At 34.0% G+C, this 19,299-nt stretch overlaps 3 protein-coding genes, 1 long non-coding RNA gene and 1 pseudogene across 5 annotated transcripts; 4 read left to right on the top strand and 1 right to left on the bottom strand.

Moving 5' to 3' along the window:
- The first annotated feature begins 2,142 nt into the window (after positions 1-2,142).
- LOC107865054 lies at positions 2,143-3,205 on the top strand (annotated as a pseudogene).
- A 315-nt stretch (positions 3,206-3,520) lies between these two features.
- On the top strand, positions 3,521-7,528 carry LOC107863169 (putative pentatricopeptide repeat-containing protein At3g49142). Its single transcript, XM_016708977.2, has 2 exons — positions 3,521-3,877; positions 4,541-7,528. Exons 1-2 carry the CDS (start codon positions 3,757-3,759, stop codon positions 6,466-6,468), a joined length of 2,049 nt encoding a protein of 682 aa, XP_016564463.2. The 5' UTR covers positions 3,521-3,756; the 3' UTR covers positions 6,469-7,528.
- On the top strand, positions 7,367-10,552 carry LOC107863171 (protein CURVATURE THYLAKOID 1A, chloroplastic). The gene is made up of 5 exons (XM_016708979.2): positions 7,367-7,804; positions 8,979-9,103; positions 9,202-9,309; positions 9,741-9,812; positions 10,353-10,552. The coding sequence occupies exons 1-5, from the start codon at positions 7,639-7,641 to the stop codon at positions 10,422-10,424; spliced, it is 543 nt and encodes a 180-aa protein (XP_016564465.1). The 5' UTR covers positions 7,367-7,638; the 3' UTR covers positions 10,425-10,552.
- Positions 10,496-12,733, bottom strand: LOC124897077. Of its 2 annotated transcripts, XR_007053660.1 has the most exons (3): positions 11,196-12,733; positions 10,963-11,061; positions 10,496-10,847 (listed from the first exon to the last, which is right to left on the bottom strand). It is a non-coding gene; the product is annotated as an uncharacterized LOC124897077 (long non-coding RNA). The 2 variants fall into 2 exon arrangements; XR_007053659.1 differs by lacking the exon at positions 11,196-12,733 and having other exon boundaries at positions 10,963-11,189.
- A 93-nt stretch (positions 12,734-12,826) lies between these two features.
- Positions 12,827-14,127, top strand: LOC107863170 (hevamine-A). Its single transcript, XM_016708978.2, has one exon. The coding sequence runs from the start codon at positions 13,050-13,052 to the stop codon at positions 13,935-13,937; it is 888 nt and encodes a 295-aa protein (XP_016564464.1). The 5' UTR covers positions 12,827-13,049; the 3' UTR covers positions 13,938-14,127.
- Positions 14,128-19,299: the final 5,172 nt, after the last annotated feature.

Raw genomic sequence — 19,299 nt, 5'->3', positions numbered from 1 at the left:
TAATTTCTTAGATTGTTGGGGAACAATGAAAAAATAATAATAACAATATTATTTAACTGTTAACAAAATATTATATGAATAATATTAGCAATACAATAACATAGCAATGTATAATATTATCACTACTTTAGTGATAATACTATAATTAATATGGCAAATATAACAGTAATCTGACTACTTTTTAAAAAGTTAATGTATTAATTATACTTGAGTCGTGCTAGGCACTGTTCTAAGAAACTATTTCAGCAGTGTGAACTATTACTCCAGGATTAAACAAGCACTTTCCTGATCAATTAGAGGATATTGTGAGTTAAATAAGTCTTTCCTAATTAACCAGAGGATACAAGAATCAACAAAATTATTAATACAAATATCAGCAAGTTAAACCATAGGTTTACTAAATAATAACCAAAATCACTAAGCATGATTATAAGAGAAAACTAAAGAGGAAATTTTTAATGTTAAGGATTGTTGTAAGGATTGAAAGAACATTTATAGGTAAGACATAGCTTTTCAAGTACACCTCTTGATAGCTTTCAAAGCAAGCTTTCTCAAGTATATCTCTTGATGGCTTTCAAAATAAGTCTTTTCAAGTATATCTCTAGATGGCTTTCAAAGTAACCATTCTCAAATATATCTCTTAATGATTTCTAGAGTAAGCCTTTTCAAGTTCATCTCTAGATGGCTTCCAAAGTAAGCCTTTAAGTGACTTCTAAAATACATTTAAGAATATGACTTTTTTCAATAAATTTCAAATGTAAATTATTTTGAAATAACTAAATAGTTAATATTGGGGAACAACAAAAAAATAATAATAACAATATTATTTAACTGTTAACAAAATATTATATTAATAATATTAGCAATACAATAACATAACAGTGTATAATATTATTACTACTACAGTAATCATATATATATATATATATGTATATATATATAAAAGAGAGTTTAGCAAAAGCTGATGTGGCATGTCTCATTGGCCATGAACACTATTTATCTATTTTCTCATAATTTTAAAATTTTTCTTGATTTTTTATTTTAAAACCTTTTTAAAAAATCTCTTTCCTTATTATTACTCTTTATTACATTAATTATTCCTTTAATATAATGATGCAATTAATTTCTTCAATTAACCATTCTTTACCTTTTGTAGAATTAGTTATCTTATGATTTGATCGATGATTTTGGGTTTAGGAGGTTTTGTCCACTGATTCGTCGGATTGTGATGGCGGTTTTCGGTGAGGTTTTCGTTGGAAAATAGTTCAAAACAGAGGAAACGACGATTTGGTTGCAGATTTCGGCGGTGCTGATGGATTCGGGTGTTTGGATGCTGGTTAATGGTGTTTTTCAATCGGAATGGGTCGTTTGATCGCCGGTGAAAGTGGTGTTTCCGGCGAAATTTTTACTTAAAAATTGAGACGGCTTCCACTATAAAGCAGTGTTTTTTTTCCTCTTCTCCCTTTCCCTGTTTCTCTCTTTTCTGTGTGTTATCCATTGATTTTTCTTTAACTGGCTGTGTACTTCAATGTGTATAAGTTCTTCCCCTTTTTTCCTCCCTTTCTCTCTCTAATTCCTTTCCTGTATACGCATGTGTATAGTTTTCTACTCCTCAAAATAAGCTATCAATTATACTTTTCATGTGCATTCGTGATGATTCTGCTGAAGAGGTACATGAACAAAAACCTTCAAATATTTTAATTATTTTTCTTTGTTTCCATCTCATATACATTTACTAATGAATTTTTTTTTAACTATGCATGAGTGAAGAAGACAAGTTCATCTAAAGGCAAAGGTGAAAAATTATGGAGCAAATTAATTAGACGAGCTCCAACACGTCCGTGACATCATATTAAATATATATTGCTAAATGTGAAAAAGCTCAAATATTCTCAACATGAATGTTCGATGAGATTTATAATTGATAGCTTATTTTGGATGTCTCATCCAGGAAATTATTAGTGTGTGTAAAAAAAATTTTCTACTGGTGTGTGTCTATATTGATGTTTTTCAGTGGAAATTGTTGTTATTGTTTGTTATTATAGGTTGTTTTCAATGGGAAAAAAATCTCCATTATGTTTTTCCCTTTTAGTGTAATCGTGTGTATGTAAGAAAGAAAAATTAGAGAAAAGTAAGTGTTAACAACAAATTAGGATAAAACTTGAAGCTAATATATTCGTACTCTTCCTTGGAGTTGCGCTTTCTGTCACTGTATTCCCTGTTCTTGCAAGAATACTAGTGGAGCTGAAGCTTATCAACACGGAAATTGGTAGGATAGTCATGGCGGCTGCTCTTATTAATGATATCTTCGCGTGGATTCTCTTGGCTTTTACCATTGCCTTTTTTAAGAATAAAAATATGGCTTTGGCTTCTGTATGGATACTTCTCTCAAGTGTAGCGTTTGTTATTTTCTGCGTTATAATTATTAGGCCTTTAGTTGGATGGATGATAAAGCGAACTCCAGAAGGCGAATCCATCAGCGAGGTCTCTATATGTATCATTCTCACAGGGGTCTTGATATGTGGATTCATAACAGATGCTATTGGAATACATTTTATTTTTGGAGCTTTTATCTTTGGCTTGGTCATTCCTAACGGCCCGCTTGGCTTGGTCATTCCTAAACGCTAGAGGACTTTGTTTCGGGGCTTTTGTTGACTCTTTTCTTTTCCATTAGTGGTCTCAAGACAGAGATTAGCGCGATTGATGAAGTTGGTACATGGGCCCTATTAGTTCTGGTCATAGTCCTTGCTTGTGCTGGAAAGATTGCTGGCACAGTCCTTGTAATTCTCTATTACATTATACTAATTCATGAAAAGGTGTTATCCTTGGTATTCTCATGAATGCCAAAGGACTCATTGAGATGATTGTGATAAATATTGGTAAAGACCAAAAGGTACATTCTTAATATTCTTTTCACCATATAGAGAAATTAATTTGTAGTACTTTACTAATTTTTGCTCATTAACATAAAAATCCATGTTTGTATGTTCTTGATGACAAAACTTTTGCAATTATGGTTATATTTATTGTGCTTATGACTCTAATTATCATCCTGAGGATAATGAGTGGCATTTCTAATCATCCCTTTTCACAAGCAGCAAACAGTTGATGGAGGAATGGAAATCACGAATCCAAATTTTCGAATGATAAACCAAATTGTATTAGCAAATGCACCTTGTTATGTTGGGATACTTGTCGACAGGGGCCTAAGTGGATCCACAAGGCTAGCAGCAAATCAAGTTACTCACCACGTGGTCGTCCTATTCTTTGGAGGTCCAGATGTTCGCAAAGCTTTGTCCTACGGATTGAGAATGAGGGAACATCCAGGGATCAACCTTACTGTAATAAAACTCCTCCTTGGAGAAGCTGCACTTGAAGATAGAAGATCAGATTCAAGAAAAAGTAGTATGAATAATGATTCAAGTGTACTAACAGTGGTAACAGACGACGACAAAGAAAAACAGCTAGACGAGGACTATATCAGTGACTTCAGCGCAAGAACAGCTAATGATGATTCAGTTTTATACATTGAAAGAGTAGTAAACCATGGAGAAGAGACAATAGCAGCAATAAGGACTATAGACCACGCGCATGACCTGTTCATAGTTGGTAGAGGACAAGGCACGATATCGCCATTGACAACAGGACTTATAGACTGGAGCGAGTGCCCCCGAGCTAGGTGCAAAAGGAGATCTATTGGCATCCTCGGATCATGCATCAGTTGTTTCGGTGTTAGTTGTGCAACAATATGTAGGAATGGGACAAGGGGATCATCTTCTCACACCAGATAGTCCTGGACAACAACTACATGACCATTTCAACTTTAGCTATCATCGGACACAAATTAAAACCGTGCAAAGCGCGGCTGAATTCACATGTAATACTATAATCAATATAGCAACTATAACAGTAATCTAACTACTTTTTAACAAGTTAATATATTAATTATACTTGAGTCGTGCTAGGCATTGTCCTAACAAACTATTTCAGCAGTGTGAAAATTTTTTCGAGTACTAAACAAGCACTTTCTTGATCAATTAAGAATATTTTGAGCCAAAGATACGAGAATCAATAAAATTATTAATATAAATAGCAGAAAGTTAAATTATAGATTTAAATAATAACCAAAATCACTAAGTAGATTCTAAGAAGAAAGAGAAAACTAAAGAGATTTTTTAATGTTAAGATTGCTGTAAATTTAGAATATTTATAGGTAAGACTTGCTTTTAAGTACACGTCTTCTCAAATAGCTTTCAAAGTAAACATAACCATTTCAAGCTTAAGTAGATTCTTAAATACATTTAAAGAAACTTTTTTCAATATACTTTAAATATAAATTATTTTGAAATAACTAAATAATTTTTCTTCACAATGTACTTCATCCATGTATAAATTATCAGAACAATCTTCACAAAATTGTAAGCTGCAGTTTTCATGACATCAATTGCAAGCCCCCTGCGTCTTCGCCGATATACTTCCACTGCCAATTCACATCTACAAACACTGACAAAATCCCAACTGAGTCACTCTTTCTATGTAGACGAAGCTTGTTGGCGTCGTATATTAGACGAACTTCCAGATATCAAAACATTGAAGAAACTTCATTCCAGGATCATTTTCGATCCGGATCTATGCAACAACACGTCTCTTGTCATCAAATTGATGCGTGCCTATGCTGCTTGTGGCCAACCTAATGTCACCCGCCAACTGTTCGATGAAACGTCTGAGAGAAACGTGGCGGTTTATAATGTCATGATTAGGAGTTATGTGAATAACAAGTTTTATAAAGATGCAATTTTGGTTTATAAAAATATGTGTAAACGAGATGTTGGGGCTGATAATTATACGTTCCCGTCTGTTCTTAAAGCTTGTTTTGGTTCAGATAATTTGAGGGTCGGACTGCAGGTTCACGGTGCTGTTGGCAAGAGGGGGCTTGATGCTGACCTGTTTATCGGTAATTGTTTAGTGGCTATGTATGGGAAATGTGGGTGTTTAGTCGAGGCTCGACAGGTTCTTAATGAGATGCCAAAAAGGGATGTTATTTCTTGGAATTCAATGGTTGTTGGATATGCTCAAAATGGAAGGTTTGATGACGCATTAGAGGTTTGTAAGGAAATGAGTGTATTAGGTCATAAACCAAATGCGGGAACTATGGCTAGCCTTTTACCTGCTGTATGCAATACCAGCATTGAGAATGTCTTGTTCGTTAAGGATATTTTCGTGAATATGGATAAAAAGGATTTGGTTTCATGGAACGTGATGATCGCTGTATATGTCAAGAATTATTTGCCTAAAGAGGCGGTTGAGCTCTATCACCAAATGGAAACTTGTGGGATAGAACCGGATGCTATAACTTTTGCTAGCGTTCTTCCTGCTTGTGGAGACCTTTCAGCTGCATCGTTGGGAAGGAGGATTCATGAATTTATTGAGAGAAAAGGTCTTCGGCCAAATTTATCTCTTGAGAACGCGTTAGTTGATATGTATGCCAGGTGTGGATGTTTGACAGAGGCAAGAAAAATGTTTGAGGGGATGAAGTTTCGGGATGTTGTGTCATGGACTTCCCTGATATCTGCTTACGGTAAGAGTGGCCAAGGTCGGGATGGAGTTGCTTTGTTTTCCCAAATGTTGGAGTCTGGTCTTCAACCTGATTCAATTGCTTTTGTTTCCATTCTTTCTGCTTGTAGCCATGCCGGATTGCTACTAGAAGGAGAATCCTATTACAAGCTAATGACAGATAAGTATAATATTGTTCCTAGGTTAGAACATTATGCCTGTATGGTTGATTTAAAAGGACGATCCGGACGCATAAACGAGGCCTTCAATTTCATCAAGCAGATGCCTTTAGAGGCTAATGAGAGAATCTGGGGTGCTCTTTTGGGTGCCTGTCGGGTGTACAATGATATGGACATTGGGCTTGTAGTTGCAGACAATCTCTTTGAATTGGCCCCAAAGCAGTCTGGTTATTATGTCTTGCTATCGAATATCTATGCAAAGGCCGGAAGATGGGAAGATGTAACGATTGTTAGGTCAATCATGAGGGAGAAAGGGATTAAAAAAATGCCCGGTGTCAGCAATGTTGAGCTCAATAACATGGTGCACACCTTCCTTGCTGGTGACACATCTCACCCACAGTCAAAGGAGATCTATGAAGAGTTAGACATATTAATAGGTAAGATGAAAGAGGAAGGATATGTCCCAGAAACAGATTCTTCCCTTCATGACATTGAGGAGGAAGACAAAGAAAATCATTTAGTAGTTCATAGCGAGAAGCTGGCTATTGTATTTGCAATTATGAACACCAGTCATGGTACACCCATTAGAATAACTAAAAACTTGCGTGTATGTGGAGATTGCCACATTGCAACCAAGCTTATCTCCAAGATCACACGTCGTCTGATTGTAGTTAGGGATACAAACCGTTATCATCACTTTCAGAATGGAGTTTGCTCATGTAGTGATTATTGGTGACTCTGCCTGGAGGTACATAGTTGCACGCATATTTCAGTTGCTCGTGTAACTGGGTTATGAAGTTCTTGTCCTCATTTTGCTTAGCACATTACTCTTTTCGGGCTGGCAATTAACAACTCTTTGATTGCCTAATCACACAGTTGACCTCCAGCAAGGTTTGCAGGAGGAGTAAATGGTTACAGATGACAGTACAAGCCGTTGAAGGAAAATTTTGGACCTAAGTTGCTCAGACTATGAGAGGCCTCTTCCCAGACTAGGGATGGCGGTAGGGTGGGTTAAGGTAGGGCAAGCTTTGACCTGCTAAGATTTCGACCCGCCCTGTCCCGATTTTTCTCAACTTAAACGTGAGAGAAATAATTAAAGAGTCCAATTGCAACAATTCAAGAGCTATATTTTTTATCAGAGAATAGAAGCCTATTGTGTGAGAAAATATACTGGCTCCAGTTTCATTTCTTATTGCCAATTACGCAATTACTAAACATACCCAAATAATTGTACCAGTTTGCATAATCAGCACGCATTCTTGATCTGATAAGATGCTAACTGTTTGGAGTAAATATATGTTCTATTAAAAGAAAAAAAAGAAGTGATTTTGGTAGGCATCAAGAATATTAGCGGGCCCAAAAAGATTTTACTATATACTATCAATTCACATGTTTACCATAGGATATATTATTGTGCTAAAAAGATGTAACATGTGTTGGTGTTGAATTAATGAATGGTGAATGACAATGACCCACTATGACGAGTTCAATTATTGCCCTTTGTTATTCTCACCTCACCTACCTTTGCTCACCTAACCTTAGGTCTTAGGAAAGAGATGGAAGTAACTACATTCGAGTATTAAAACAGGGGATATATTATTTTCTTATTTAATCAACTGGAAGAATTGCCTCCCAGAATATGTGACACCGCTTCATCTACACATTGACTACTCATATACACAAAAAAGGGATGTAAAAGCCAATGAGCTAACTTGTTTGGATGATTTAATAAACATGATATGGCCTAGGTATACCCTATACATTGAAAAAAAAAAAAGTTCAAAGATTCCTTCCCCATTATAAAAATTGTAAAAAGGCATTGCTGGTTGCCTTGTGTCAACTCCATATAGGATTATTTGAAATTGGAAAAGGAAAACTTTTTAGAGAGAAAATTTAGACTGCGAAAATGGCTGCAGCTTCTTCTTCTTCTTCAATGGAACGGATTATGTCAGTTTCACATTCCTCCTCCATGGCCATGAAGTTGCGCCATTCCAGTGACCCGTCTTTGCTTCGTCTCTCTCCCCAACCTGCTGCTCCCTCATCGTTTTCATCGTCTTTTAGGAATCCTTCAGGTATTGTTTCGCCTATTGCATCGTCTTTTTTTACCTAGATTGTTGTGGTTTTGGTGTATCTGCTTTGATGTATTTGTGAAAACTTTTGACTTCTTTCTCACTTATGAGTTTGCATCATTTTTTGAAAGCCTAAAAGCTAGGTTTGACCATAATTTTTGTTTTTATGTTCCTAAAAATTGGCTCAGATTAATTTTTGGGTTTTTGGACTTCTTATTCACAAAATCATTTCTAGGAAAATGCGTGTTCAAACACAATTTTAAATTCCAACAATCGTAAATTCAAAAAATTTAAATTTTCAAGTTTCGCCTTCAAAATGGATGGTTAACCGAGAGCTAAATATATGGGTCGCAATCGGCCTGGCCTGTAAAGTTGTCCTGTTGTAGGAAAATGACCTGTGAGATGTCTATGGTCCATTACGGTGGGACATTTCCCTTGTGATATTTTGTTACTGAAAACTATTAGAGTCGGAACTTTTGAAGGAAAAATAGTAGAAATGTATGAATATAACCAACAATTGATCATTAAGGAAATACAAACATTGATCATATGGAGTACAAATTTAACACGAAGTGCAAAATTTTCATACAAGGATTGGATTAAATACGGCATTGGTCCGAGGAAAGAAAAGGACCAAGTTGTTAGAGTGCGTTGGGGAATATATTAGTGATCAACTTATATAAATGTAGACAATCCTCCCCCTTGAGCTAGCTTTTTAGGTTGAGTTATGCCTAAGTGTCATATCTTTACATGGTATTAGAGCTAGGTCCAACCCCCTTTGGGCTCCCAGTCTATGCTTCAGTTTGGCTTGGGCATGAAGGAGGAGTTAGGGTGGATTAGAGTTCCACTGAGGAATGGACTCATGGTCAGCTTACGGAATTGGACAATGATTCCCTCTTGAACTAGCTTTTGAGGTTGAGTTAGGCAGCTAGCCTTTGGGGTTGAATTAGGCCCAGGTGTCATATCCTTACACAAGTAAATTTAGCAATGCGTTATTGGTCCCAACTCTGTTTGTGTTCTAAGTGAATGGATTCATGTTGCCCATAAACGAATAAGTCTTTTTACAGTTTCGAATTGGAAACAAAAAAGAATTTATTTCCTGACTCTTTAGCTCTAGGAGATTATTTGGACTAACATCAAGCCAGAGTTTTTTGTTCTAAGGTGTTAAACTTTTCAGGCTTTCGGCATTGCATAGGTTCCAAGAGATTTCCTATCTTCAAGATCAGGGCTTCTTCCGATGAAGAAGAAACGTCTGAATCCGTTGCTCGCATCAGAAAGGTATTTTCCAATGTAAAAGACAAGGTAAGGCTCTCTTATACTTCATAGTTCATTTGTTATGACTTAAAACTGGCTCATTTCTTCATTTGGTGAAATCCAACTTTGTTTGAACATTGTAATAGTGGGATGGACTCGAAAAGAAACCCTCGGTCTTTCTTTATGGAGGATCTGCAATCCTTGGTCTTTGGTTGTCTTCAATCATTGCTGATGCATTAGACTCTGTACCACTGGTAAGTGATTTCCAGTGTTTTAACATCATATACGGTGCCAATAGTGATTTACTTGTGTCGAGGGTCTATCGGAAATAGCCTTTCTACCTTCACAAGGTACGGGTAAGGCTGCATGTAGACCACCTTCCCCAGCAGGGGCGGAGCTACATTTGCTCCAGGGGGTTCATCCGAACCCCCTTCGACGGAAAATTATACTGTTTTTATACTATTTTTATATGGTTAAAAATATTTTTTTTGCATATATAGTAGATGATGAACCCCCTTCGATTAATTCATATATTTACTTCTGAACCCCCTCAATGAAAATTCTGGCTCCGCCACTGTTCCCCAGTCCCCACTTGTGGGATTGCACTGAGTATGTTGTTTGTTCCTTTCTTGTGATTATTGAACCTAGCTAAATGTCCCTAATGGTTTTACCTTTTCTGAACCAGTTACCTAGGTTTTTGGAGTTGGTTGGGCTTGGATATTTTGGATGGTTCATCTACAGATATCTTCTCTTTAAGGTACAGTCCTAGCATGAACTAAATACACATCATTTCTTGCATCTATTCTAAAGTTTGACAAAAACATTGGCTAAAATAGAATGTACCACACGAGGTTTTTGCTAAGAAACTTCAGGTCAATCTTATAGGAATAAGTAATAACTTTATCAACTCACCGACCCAATTAATACTACTAGTCATATACAGCAAACGAGGTATTGTTCATTCACTTCTTTCTGGCGACTATCACCTCAGTTACACATAGGTCAGTTATGCATCTTTTTCAATGTAAGCTGAGGTGAATTAAAGACAAGTTGAGTTTTCACGTGTTTTAGTTACATTAGTTGCACAATTCACTCCATGCAGTAGAGACCCTCAGCATGCTAAATAACCTAGGAAATCATGTCCAGGTTAGTTTCATGAACCATACTGCAAGAGCCTGTTTGGGACTTAAATAACATGCTGAATATGGTATTTATTACTAGTATTTTTGTTTTCTGTCATGATTGAGGTTAAATAGTGCATATATGGCTAATGCTGAAACTGGATTTCTGTTGTCAGAGTGGAAGGGATGAACTGGGAAGTGATATTCGAGCTCTTAAGAAGAAGATTACTGGGGAGGAAGAGGATTAGCAGAAGCCAGTTTCTGCATTGCTGTTTATTTTCAATCTAGATTAGCTAAAAGAACATCTGAACAAGTAACCTTCAGCTGAAAGCTTTCTTTTTTATTGTTCAATTAATCTTTTATACTCTTTTAAGAAGACATTTGTACATTATAAACTTGTCAAGTCTAAAGACTCAACTCCCTCCAACAAAATGAAAAGCCACCTCCATTCCAATGGCCAAAAAATATATGTGAATCTTTTTAAAGAACTGTAAATGTTGAAAGACCACTTTATTTCAAAAAGAAAAATTATTACATTGGGGGAGAGGATCAAAGTGGGAAATCGAAACCTCACCAACAAGATGATAGTTTAGATAGTCAACCAACTGAGCTATAAGATCCCCCAAGACCACTTTTTTCACAAGAGATTGGCTTATCCTCGAATGCAGAACCTGTGCACTTGCAATTGATAGTGGTGTTAATATTGGGAATTTTATTGTCAACTTTCAAAGATGTTAATGGTGGAAAATGGAAATTATATTCTCAAATAACCTACAAATAGTGCACCTTTTGTGCTAACAGCAAGAATGATCCGAGATCTGGGAATCCATTTTGTTCAACGTAAGGTTACTATAATTTCTGAGAGGCAGTATAGTGTATTGGTTTCTGCAGGAGACAATGAGATTCAAATTTAAACGTTGTGAGTTCTGAAAATTATATGTAAGGCCTCTTGATAAGTTAGTGCAGACTGCAAAGAAAACAAAGAGATACTGCAAAGAAAACAAAGAGATAAGGTACACCTTTGAACGTATTTTTACACAAAATGTGTTCTTCGGTCAACTCAATAATTAAGTAGTTGAAAGTATAGCAGCTAGCCATATGGCGCATTATCAGCAGCACGTCTTTCCTTGTTCCACACTCATCAACTTCTTATTTAGGGATATAGTTATTTATCCAATCATGCTTTTTAATTTGTTTCCCTTAAAAAGAATAATAAGGAAAAATTATAAAGCAGTAGAATTGAAGCTCTTCGAAGCTCAATGTTTAAACGGTTAAAAATAGAAAGAGGTTCCGCGAAACGACACCGGTCCTCTGCGATGGAAGCAATTTGTCCTTGCGTCTGCCGGGCTGGGACGCAACCGGAACCCCTTATGATTTATATTGACTTGAGGCAATGCAGTAATGGAGACACATTGTCCATGGGATGATTAATTGCATCTCATTCGTTAGAAAATTACACGTACATAAGTGAAACTGTGGAACTATTCTTTATGTATATATTTATTGCTTGTTGATTCTATTAACACAAAGAACACTTCTAGAATATTAATACAGAGGGCTAAAAAATTATTGTAGATCATAAGTTTGACTAACAGTTGTAGCATTTCTTAAATCCCTTTTCTCCCTAGTCCCATCATGTCTCTACCTCTGGGTTAATTTGCTTCTTGAACCGCGACTAGGTGAGGCTCCTCTTGCATTTGTGAGGTTGCATGTGGGACAATTGTGTATTTGACCGGTTAAAATTGATGGAAATGTCAAACAAACCGGCATAAGTGTGAACCGGTATGCATAACAATATGCATCCATTTTATTGATTTTGGCTCTTTTTATTCTATTTATAATCGTATTGCTCGGACCAAATTATATATTTTTCAATTAATTTTATGTGATACCTGCAACCTCCCACCAGCCAATTACTAAATATGGCTTTTCCTCCGGACAAATGGATTCTATTTGAATTACTTCCTAGGCGTTGACTTAGCCTATGTATTATGCATTTTGTTATCATTTCCAATCGGATGATCCATTAATACAACTAGTGGAGGATTATAAATGGATCGATTTTTTTGATTTCCATTGAAAATTAGGAATAGATGGACTTTCTATAGGACCCATTTTATTAACAGGATTTATCACTACCTTAGCGACTTTGGCGGCTTGACCAGTTACTCGAGATTCTCGATTATTCCATTTTCTCATGTCAATTAAGTGATAATCTTTTCAACCCCATTTTTCTCCTAAATATTACCAAAGGTTAAAGAAAATAGACAAAAGTCCACCGAGAGAAAGTGGCTATTCTAGGGCTGAGGCGGGAGCTAGGATTTCAACTAAAGGGTTTCAATATTAAAAGAAAACTTAGTCGAAGGGGGTTCAACATCTACTATAATCATATAAAAAATAATTTTAATCATATATAAATAGTATATTTTTTCATCAAGAGTGTTAGGGGTTCGGCCGAACACCCTAAAGAAAGCTGGCTCCGCCTCTACTCTAGGGATGACAATAACAATAAATATACTCGGTGTAATTTTATTAGTTTATGAAAGATGAAATGTACAGAAACTTTACCCGTGCCTTTGTAGGGGAGAGACTACTTTCATATATATTCGACTCCAAAAAGTGTAATTTCTGAAGATGAAATGACCAAAAATGTCCCTCCAATGTTTGACTTCTTCCTTCTATAATCTCATTCTTGAGCTGTCTTCGATTGAAAATAATCAAAGAATCCACGTAATGCAAGAGAGTGGTACGATTTTATTGAAAGAAAATGTCACTTTTCCCCCTCCAAAATCCTATAAAAAGCAATCTCTTTTAATCTGCATCAACATCATAACCCCAAATCCCAATAATTCCACTGCTATATTCCATCCAAAATGACCATCAATCTCCTCCTTCCCTCTATTTTATTCTTAGCTCTTATTCAAACCTCAATTGCTAGATCAGGCATCGCAATTTACTGGGGCCAAAACGGCAATGAAGCTACCTTAAACGACACATGCGCCTCAGGCAACTACGCCTATGTCAACTTATCCTTCCTTAACAAATTCGGTAATGGCCAAACCCCTGAAATCAATCTCGCTGGCCACTGTAACCCCGCCGTCAATGGCTGCACTATCCTCGGCCCACAAATCAAATTCTGTCAAAAATTAGGCGTCAAAGTTATGCTATCCATGGGCGGTGGCGTTGGAAACTACTCATTAGCTTCTAAAAAAGACGCTAAGGACGTTGCACGTTATTTATATAACAATTTTTTAGGCGGACGTTCGTCGTTTAGGCCTTTAGGAAATGCGAGACTTGACGGAATTGATTTCGATATTGAACTAGGATCTTCTCTTTACTATGAAGATTTAGCGCAATACTTAAAAAGATATAGCAAACTTGGAAGAAAAATGTACCTTACAGCAGCTCCACAATGTCCATTTCCAGATAGATTGCTTGGCACGGCACTAAATACAGGGCTATTTGACAATGTCTGGATTCAATTCTACAATAATCCGTCATGTCAGTACACTACTAATAATGTGGATGATTTGAAAAATTCTTGGACGCGGTGGACGACATCGGTGAATGCTAGGAGGATATTTTTAGGGCTTCCGGCAGCACCGCAGGCTGCCGGAAGTGGTTTTATTCCGGCGGAGGTGTTGACCGGGGGAATTCTTCCGGTGATTAAGAAATCAAGGAAATATGGTGGTGTTATGTTGTGGTCAAAATTTTGGGATGAACAAACTGGATATAGTGCCTCCATTGTGAAAAGTGTGTGAAGACATTGTTTGTGGGAAATTTGGATTATATTGAAGATGAAAGGTTATGGGTTAAGCATTTGTTGATGGAAATTATTTTGGACTTTTCTATTCTTGCTAATTTATTATATTCATGTGCTGCACTACTTCCCCCTTATCAAAATATATGGCGTGTTTAATTTATGAGATTCAATTTAACTAATTTTTTAAATTAAATTAAATTAATTTAATATTTTAAAATTACAATTTAGATGTTACAAAATTATATAAAAATATTATGATTTGTAACTTTCTTTTTCTAATATGGTTAAAAAATACATATAAAATGTTGGTTGTTATAAAATATAAAGTAGAGAAGAAGAGAAATATAGAGAGTGATTATTATTTCTCTTGAGAAGTTTCTTGATGGGTTAATTACAATAAAGAAAAACATCTTTTATAGGAAAAACTAAGTTTGGGGTTTTTAACTTTTTCATAAATAGACATTGACTATATGTGGTAAAGTAGGCATTCACTATATATGCAATATATTTATAACGCTCCTCCATGAATGTTTAATTGATAGATAATGTGTTTCGTTAAAATTTTACTAGAAAAAATTCAATGAAAAAAAATCTAGTGAAGAAAAAAGAATACACATATCTAACAATACACATATAGGTTGCCCCATTAAAAATTTTATAAGGAAAATCTAGGGGAACAAAACCTCATGAGGAAAAAAAAAGTACAACGCATATCAACTCCCCCTAATGAGAACATCCTTGAACCTTTGCATCCCGATCTTGTGTACCATCTTCTTGAAAGTTGCAATAGGAAGAGACTTGGTGAATAAATCAACCACATTATCACTTGAACGAATCTATTGCACGTTAATATCATCATTCTTTTGGAGCTCATGTATATAGAAAAGCCTTGATAAAGTGTGTTTCGTTCTATCTCCTTTTATGAATCCTTCCTTAAGTTGTGTTATGGATGTTGCATTATCTCCGCATAAAATTGTGGGAACATTTCACATTTCAAACCATATTTTCCTCGAATGAGATGTATCATAGACCTGAACCATACACATTCTCGGCTTGCTTCATGAATAATGATTATCCCAGCATGGTTCGATGAAGTGGCTACGATAGACTGCTTTGTATATCTCCAAGATATGGCAGCTCCACATATGAACACATAACTTATTTGAGATCGAGCTTTATACAGGTTAGATAAATACTCAGCATCAGCATAATCAACAAGACCGGGACTACAATCTTTAGAATAAGCTCATATGTTTTATCACCAGACTCCACTATATGGGAATATACTAAGTTTGTTGTTGTTATATGTTTGATCTTATTCCGATGTCTCCTAGTATGAGCAAAATTATACCTTTCTAAAAAAATGATCGAAAGACTATAACGGGTTTTGTAATAGCTACAAGATACATTAGTACATCAATTGCCCTAAGATATATAATCAATCCAATTCTGTATATTTCTCATTCCAACAAATAATCTATTACTTTTGAAAACTCTCCAAGAGTTCCAATAATTTTCAAGTTATAAATTTATGCAATATAAGGATTATAGATTAGTTTCCTAGAAACTTTTATATGCTTCAAACATTTTGAATCCTTAAAAGTTTTCAAATAAATTTTGTCAAGTGACAATATTTAGCATTTTATGTGTGACATCTTCAAGTGTCTGGACTACAAATCAAATAAGTTTTATGTTTACCAAGATACATTCTTTCATGTCACTTGATAAATGTTTCTACATCAGCATGCTTAAATAAACGTAGAATTAGGATCCTCATAATCTTTAACAATATTTCGCCAATATTGTATCAAAGATATTGATGATATTTCATTTTGTATCAGTTCATAGTGTGACATAATATTTTGAGATCTCATCACTTTATTATTTTTAGGTACCTGAACCTTTCATAAGGTTCCATGAAATGTTATACCATGGGCTCTTCAAGAGCACACTGCCTTCTTTATCATGATCATTTAGAATGAAAAAACTGGATATAGTGCCTCGATTGTGAAAAGTGTGTGAAGAAATTGTTTGTGGGAAATTTGAGAAAAAATTGAAGATGAAAGACCCTGGATTGAGCATTTATTGATGGAAATTATTTTGGATTTTTCTACTCTTGCTAGTTTATTAATGTAATGTACTACTTCTTACTTTTCAAAATAGTTGGTATATTTGAGATTTTGAGAGTCAATTTGATTAATATTGAAAGTTAAATTAAATTAAATTAAATTAATATTTTAAAATAAAAATCTAAATATTAAATTATTATATGAAAAATACTATAACTTGTAATTTCTTTTTTAATATGATTAAAAAATACATATTAAAATATTGATCAAAATTTTAACTTTGAAAAAAGAAAACATGTCAACTATTTTGAAATAAATGGAGTATAAATTTGATGCCAATTTATCCTTTGAATCATTTGATCTGCTTTCTGTAATCTCCAGTCATGCCTTACTGTAAATGCATAACAACTGTTGCATAGAGCTTCCTACGAGTCAACAAGTAGGGAAACATTTGTGTTGCAATGGTGAATATCCATCTCTTATAACTAATTTAGGCATTGGATATGCAGCAGCATCAAGTATGCCTAGGGTTGTGCAAAAATCGAACTGACCGATAAATCGAACCGACAAAAATGTTATTGGGTTATTGGGTTAATGGTTTTTAATTGATTTTATAAAAAAATTTATTGGGTAAACGGTTCGGTTTTGGTTTTAACCTATTGGGTTATCGGTTAAACCGATAACCCAATAAGGATACACTAAGTTATTGTTTTATCCCTATTTATGTTATATACATAAATATCTATATCTATCTATCTATCTATATATATATATATATGTACCTAATATTTAATACATATATATTAATATATATACATATATTTACTGCTTATATATACACTTACTAATATATATATATATATATACCTAGACTTATATTGCTAGTTACTATTTATTATTTGTCTATATTACCTATCTATTATCTAGCTAGCTAACCACTTGTCTATTTTATTTTATTATCACCCTAAGAAGAAATATTATTTAAGAAGATCAACTGCAAAGAAGTCATACCTAGATAAGGATAAACATGTAAGAAAATATAATACCAGTAGAACCTACAAAACTAAATTAGAATATTTTACCTGCGGTAGCATAGAGCACTTAGCAAATACTTGTCCAAGAAAAATCAATAATAAATCTAGGAATGCACAATTAATAGAAGATGTAAATGAAAATTTAATAAATGTAGACGAATATATGTCAGATAATGAAAGTATATACTCTATTAGAAGTATGGAAGTATTTGAAGAAGAAATAATTAAATCTGATTCTTCAGATTCTGGAGAAGAGAAATTTATAAATGAAATAGGATTAGAAAAGATAAACCCAGACTATTATGATTTAGTAAATTTGATAGAAGAATGCGAACATGAATTTGAGGAAGGAAAAAGATTAGACAGTAATCAGTGTTGTTTTTGTAAATGGTTTCCAAGTAAGAATAAAAGGGCAAAATGTAAGAAATGTTATAAGGAAGGATGCATAAAATGTATAGAAAAAACCCCAGGGATCTTAAAAATTCAAAAATCAACAAACAATTTAAGTAATTTCCACAAGAAACAACCTGAACCAATAGTTAAAACACCAGACAATAAACTATTAGAATTAGAGGAAAGATTAAAAATATTAGAAATGAGAGTTTATAACCTCAAAAAACATAAAGAGGTAATTACAAAGGAAGATTTATTAGAAGTAGAATTATTAAATACATTTGCTGAAAATAATAGAGTTAGACAGAAAAAATCAATGATAGTACCATTTGAAGGAATGGTATGTAATGAAGAAAAGAAAATTAGTACAATCAAAGTTTTAGCAAGAATAAAAATTCAAGATTATGAATTCGAGACTTCGGCTATAGTTGATTCAAGATGTACAAGGAGCATTTTAAATAGCAGAGTTTTACCAGTAAAATTAATTAAAAAATTGTCAAAACCTCAAGAATCCATGCAAATGGACGGAACATATAATACCTATACAGACTATATATCAAAAACAAAAATAAGTTTTATTAGTACTTGTGAAAAGTTCTACCAACCATCATATACATTTAGTGAAATACTATTTAGAGATTTAAACATTAAAACAGACTTTGTGTTAGGATTAGACTTTATGGTACAAAATAATGGAGGATGTTTAGTTACAAAAAATTGAGTAATATTCGTTAGTAATATCACCCACTCACCAGTGCATACACAACCTACTTTAACTAAATATCGTTTTCTTAAGGATAAGCCAGATGAAAACTCAGATGATCAAATAAAACCTGAAATACCACTAGAATGTGATAAAGGAGAAAATTGTACATTTAATGATAGTAAAAAGGCAATAATGTATGAAGAATTAGAAGATTTATTAGTAGTAGAAGAAATAGAAAAAGACTATACTTTAATAGAAATGGATACAAATTTATACAATTTTAAGAAAGGTATACAGCAGATAGGAGTAATAAAATATCAAAAAGACTTGGAAAAAATAATACAAATCCTAGATAAGCTAGAGATAATCGGAGAAAAATCCCTGCAATATTGGGACTTTAATCAAATTACCTGTAAATTAGAAATAATTAATCCAGAATATACTATAAAAACAGCATCTATAGAAGCTACAAATGAAGACCTTAAAGATTTTGAAATACAAATAAAAGAGCTACTAGAATTAGGAATAATTAGAAGATCTACATCAAGACTTAGGTCAGCAGCTTTCGTAGTAAGAAATCATAGTGAAATAGTAAGAGGAAAAGCTAGAATGGTAATAAATTACAAAAGACTAAATGATAATACGGTAATGGATGGATATAAGTTACCAGAAAAAACAGAATTCATAAATAGAATACAAGGAAGAAAAGTATTTAGTAAATTTGATTGTAAATCTGGATATTGGCAGATTAAAATGCATGAAGATAGTATAGAATGGATAGCTTTCACATGTCCAGAAGGAAATTTTGAATGGTTGGTCATGCCGTTCGAATTAAAGACGGCTCCTCCAATTTTTCAAAGAAAAATAGATAGCATTTTTAGAGACTATAAAATTTTTATATTAGTTTACGCAGATGATATTTTAGTTTTTAGTAATAATATGAGAAAACAGTTAGGACTTTTACATCAAGTTTTTAAATTATTTGTAGATAATGGAATAATAATAAGCAGAAAGAAAATGAAATTATGTAAAAATAGTATTAATTTCTTAGGAGTAGTTATTGGAGATGGTAGAATAAAATTACAACCGCACATAGCTAAAAAGGTCTTACAAATGACAAATAAATTAGACAAAACTAAAGATTTACAAAAATTCTTA

This window comes from Capsicum annuum, chromosome 3, assembly GCF_002878395.1.
Source record: "Capsicum annuum cultivar UCD-10X-F1 chromosome 3, UCD10Xv1.1, whole genome shotgun sequence".
NCBI lineage: Eukaryota > Viridiplantae > Streptophyta > Magnoliopsida > Solanales > Solanaceae > Capsicum > Capsicum annuum.
The sequence above is the reverse complement of the archived record's forward strand: the minus strand, read 5'-3'. Positions and strand labels throughout refer to the sequence as shown.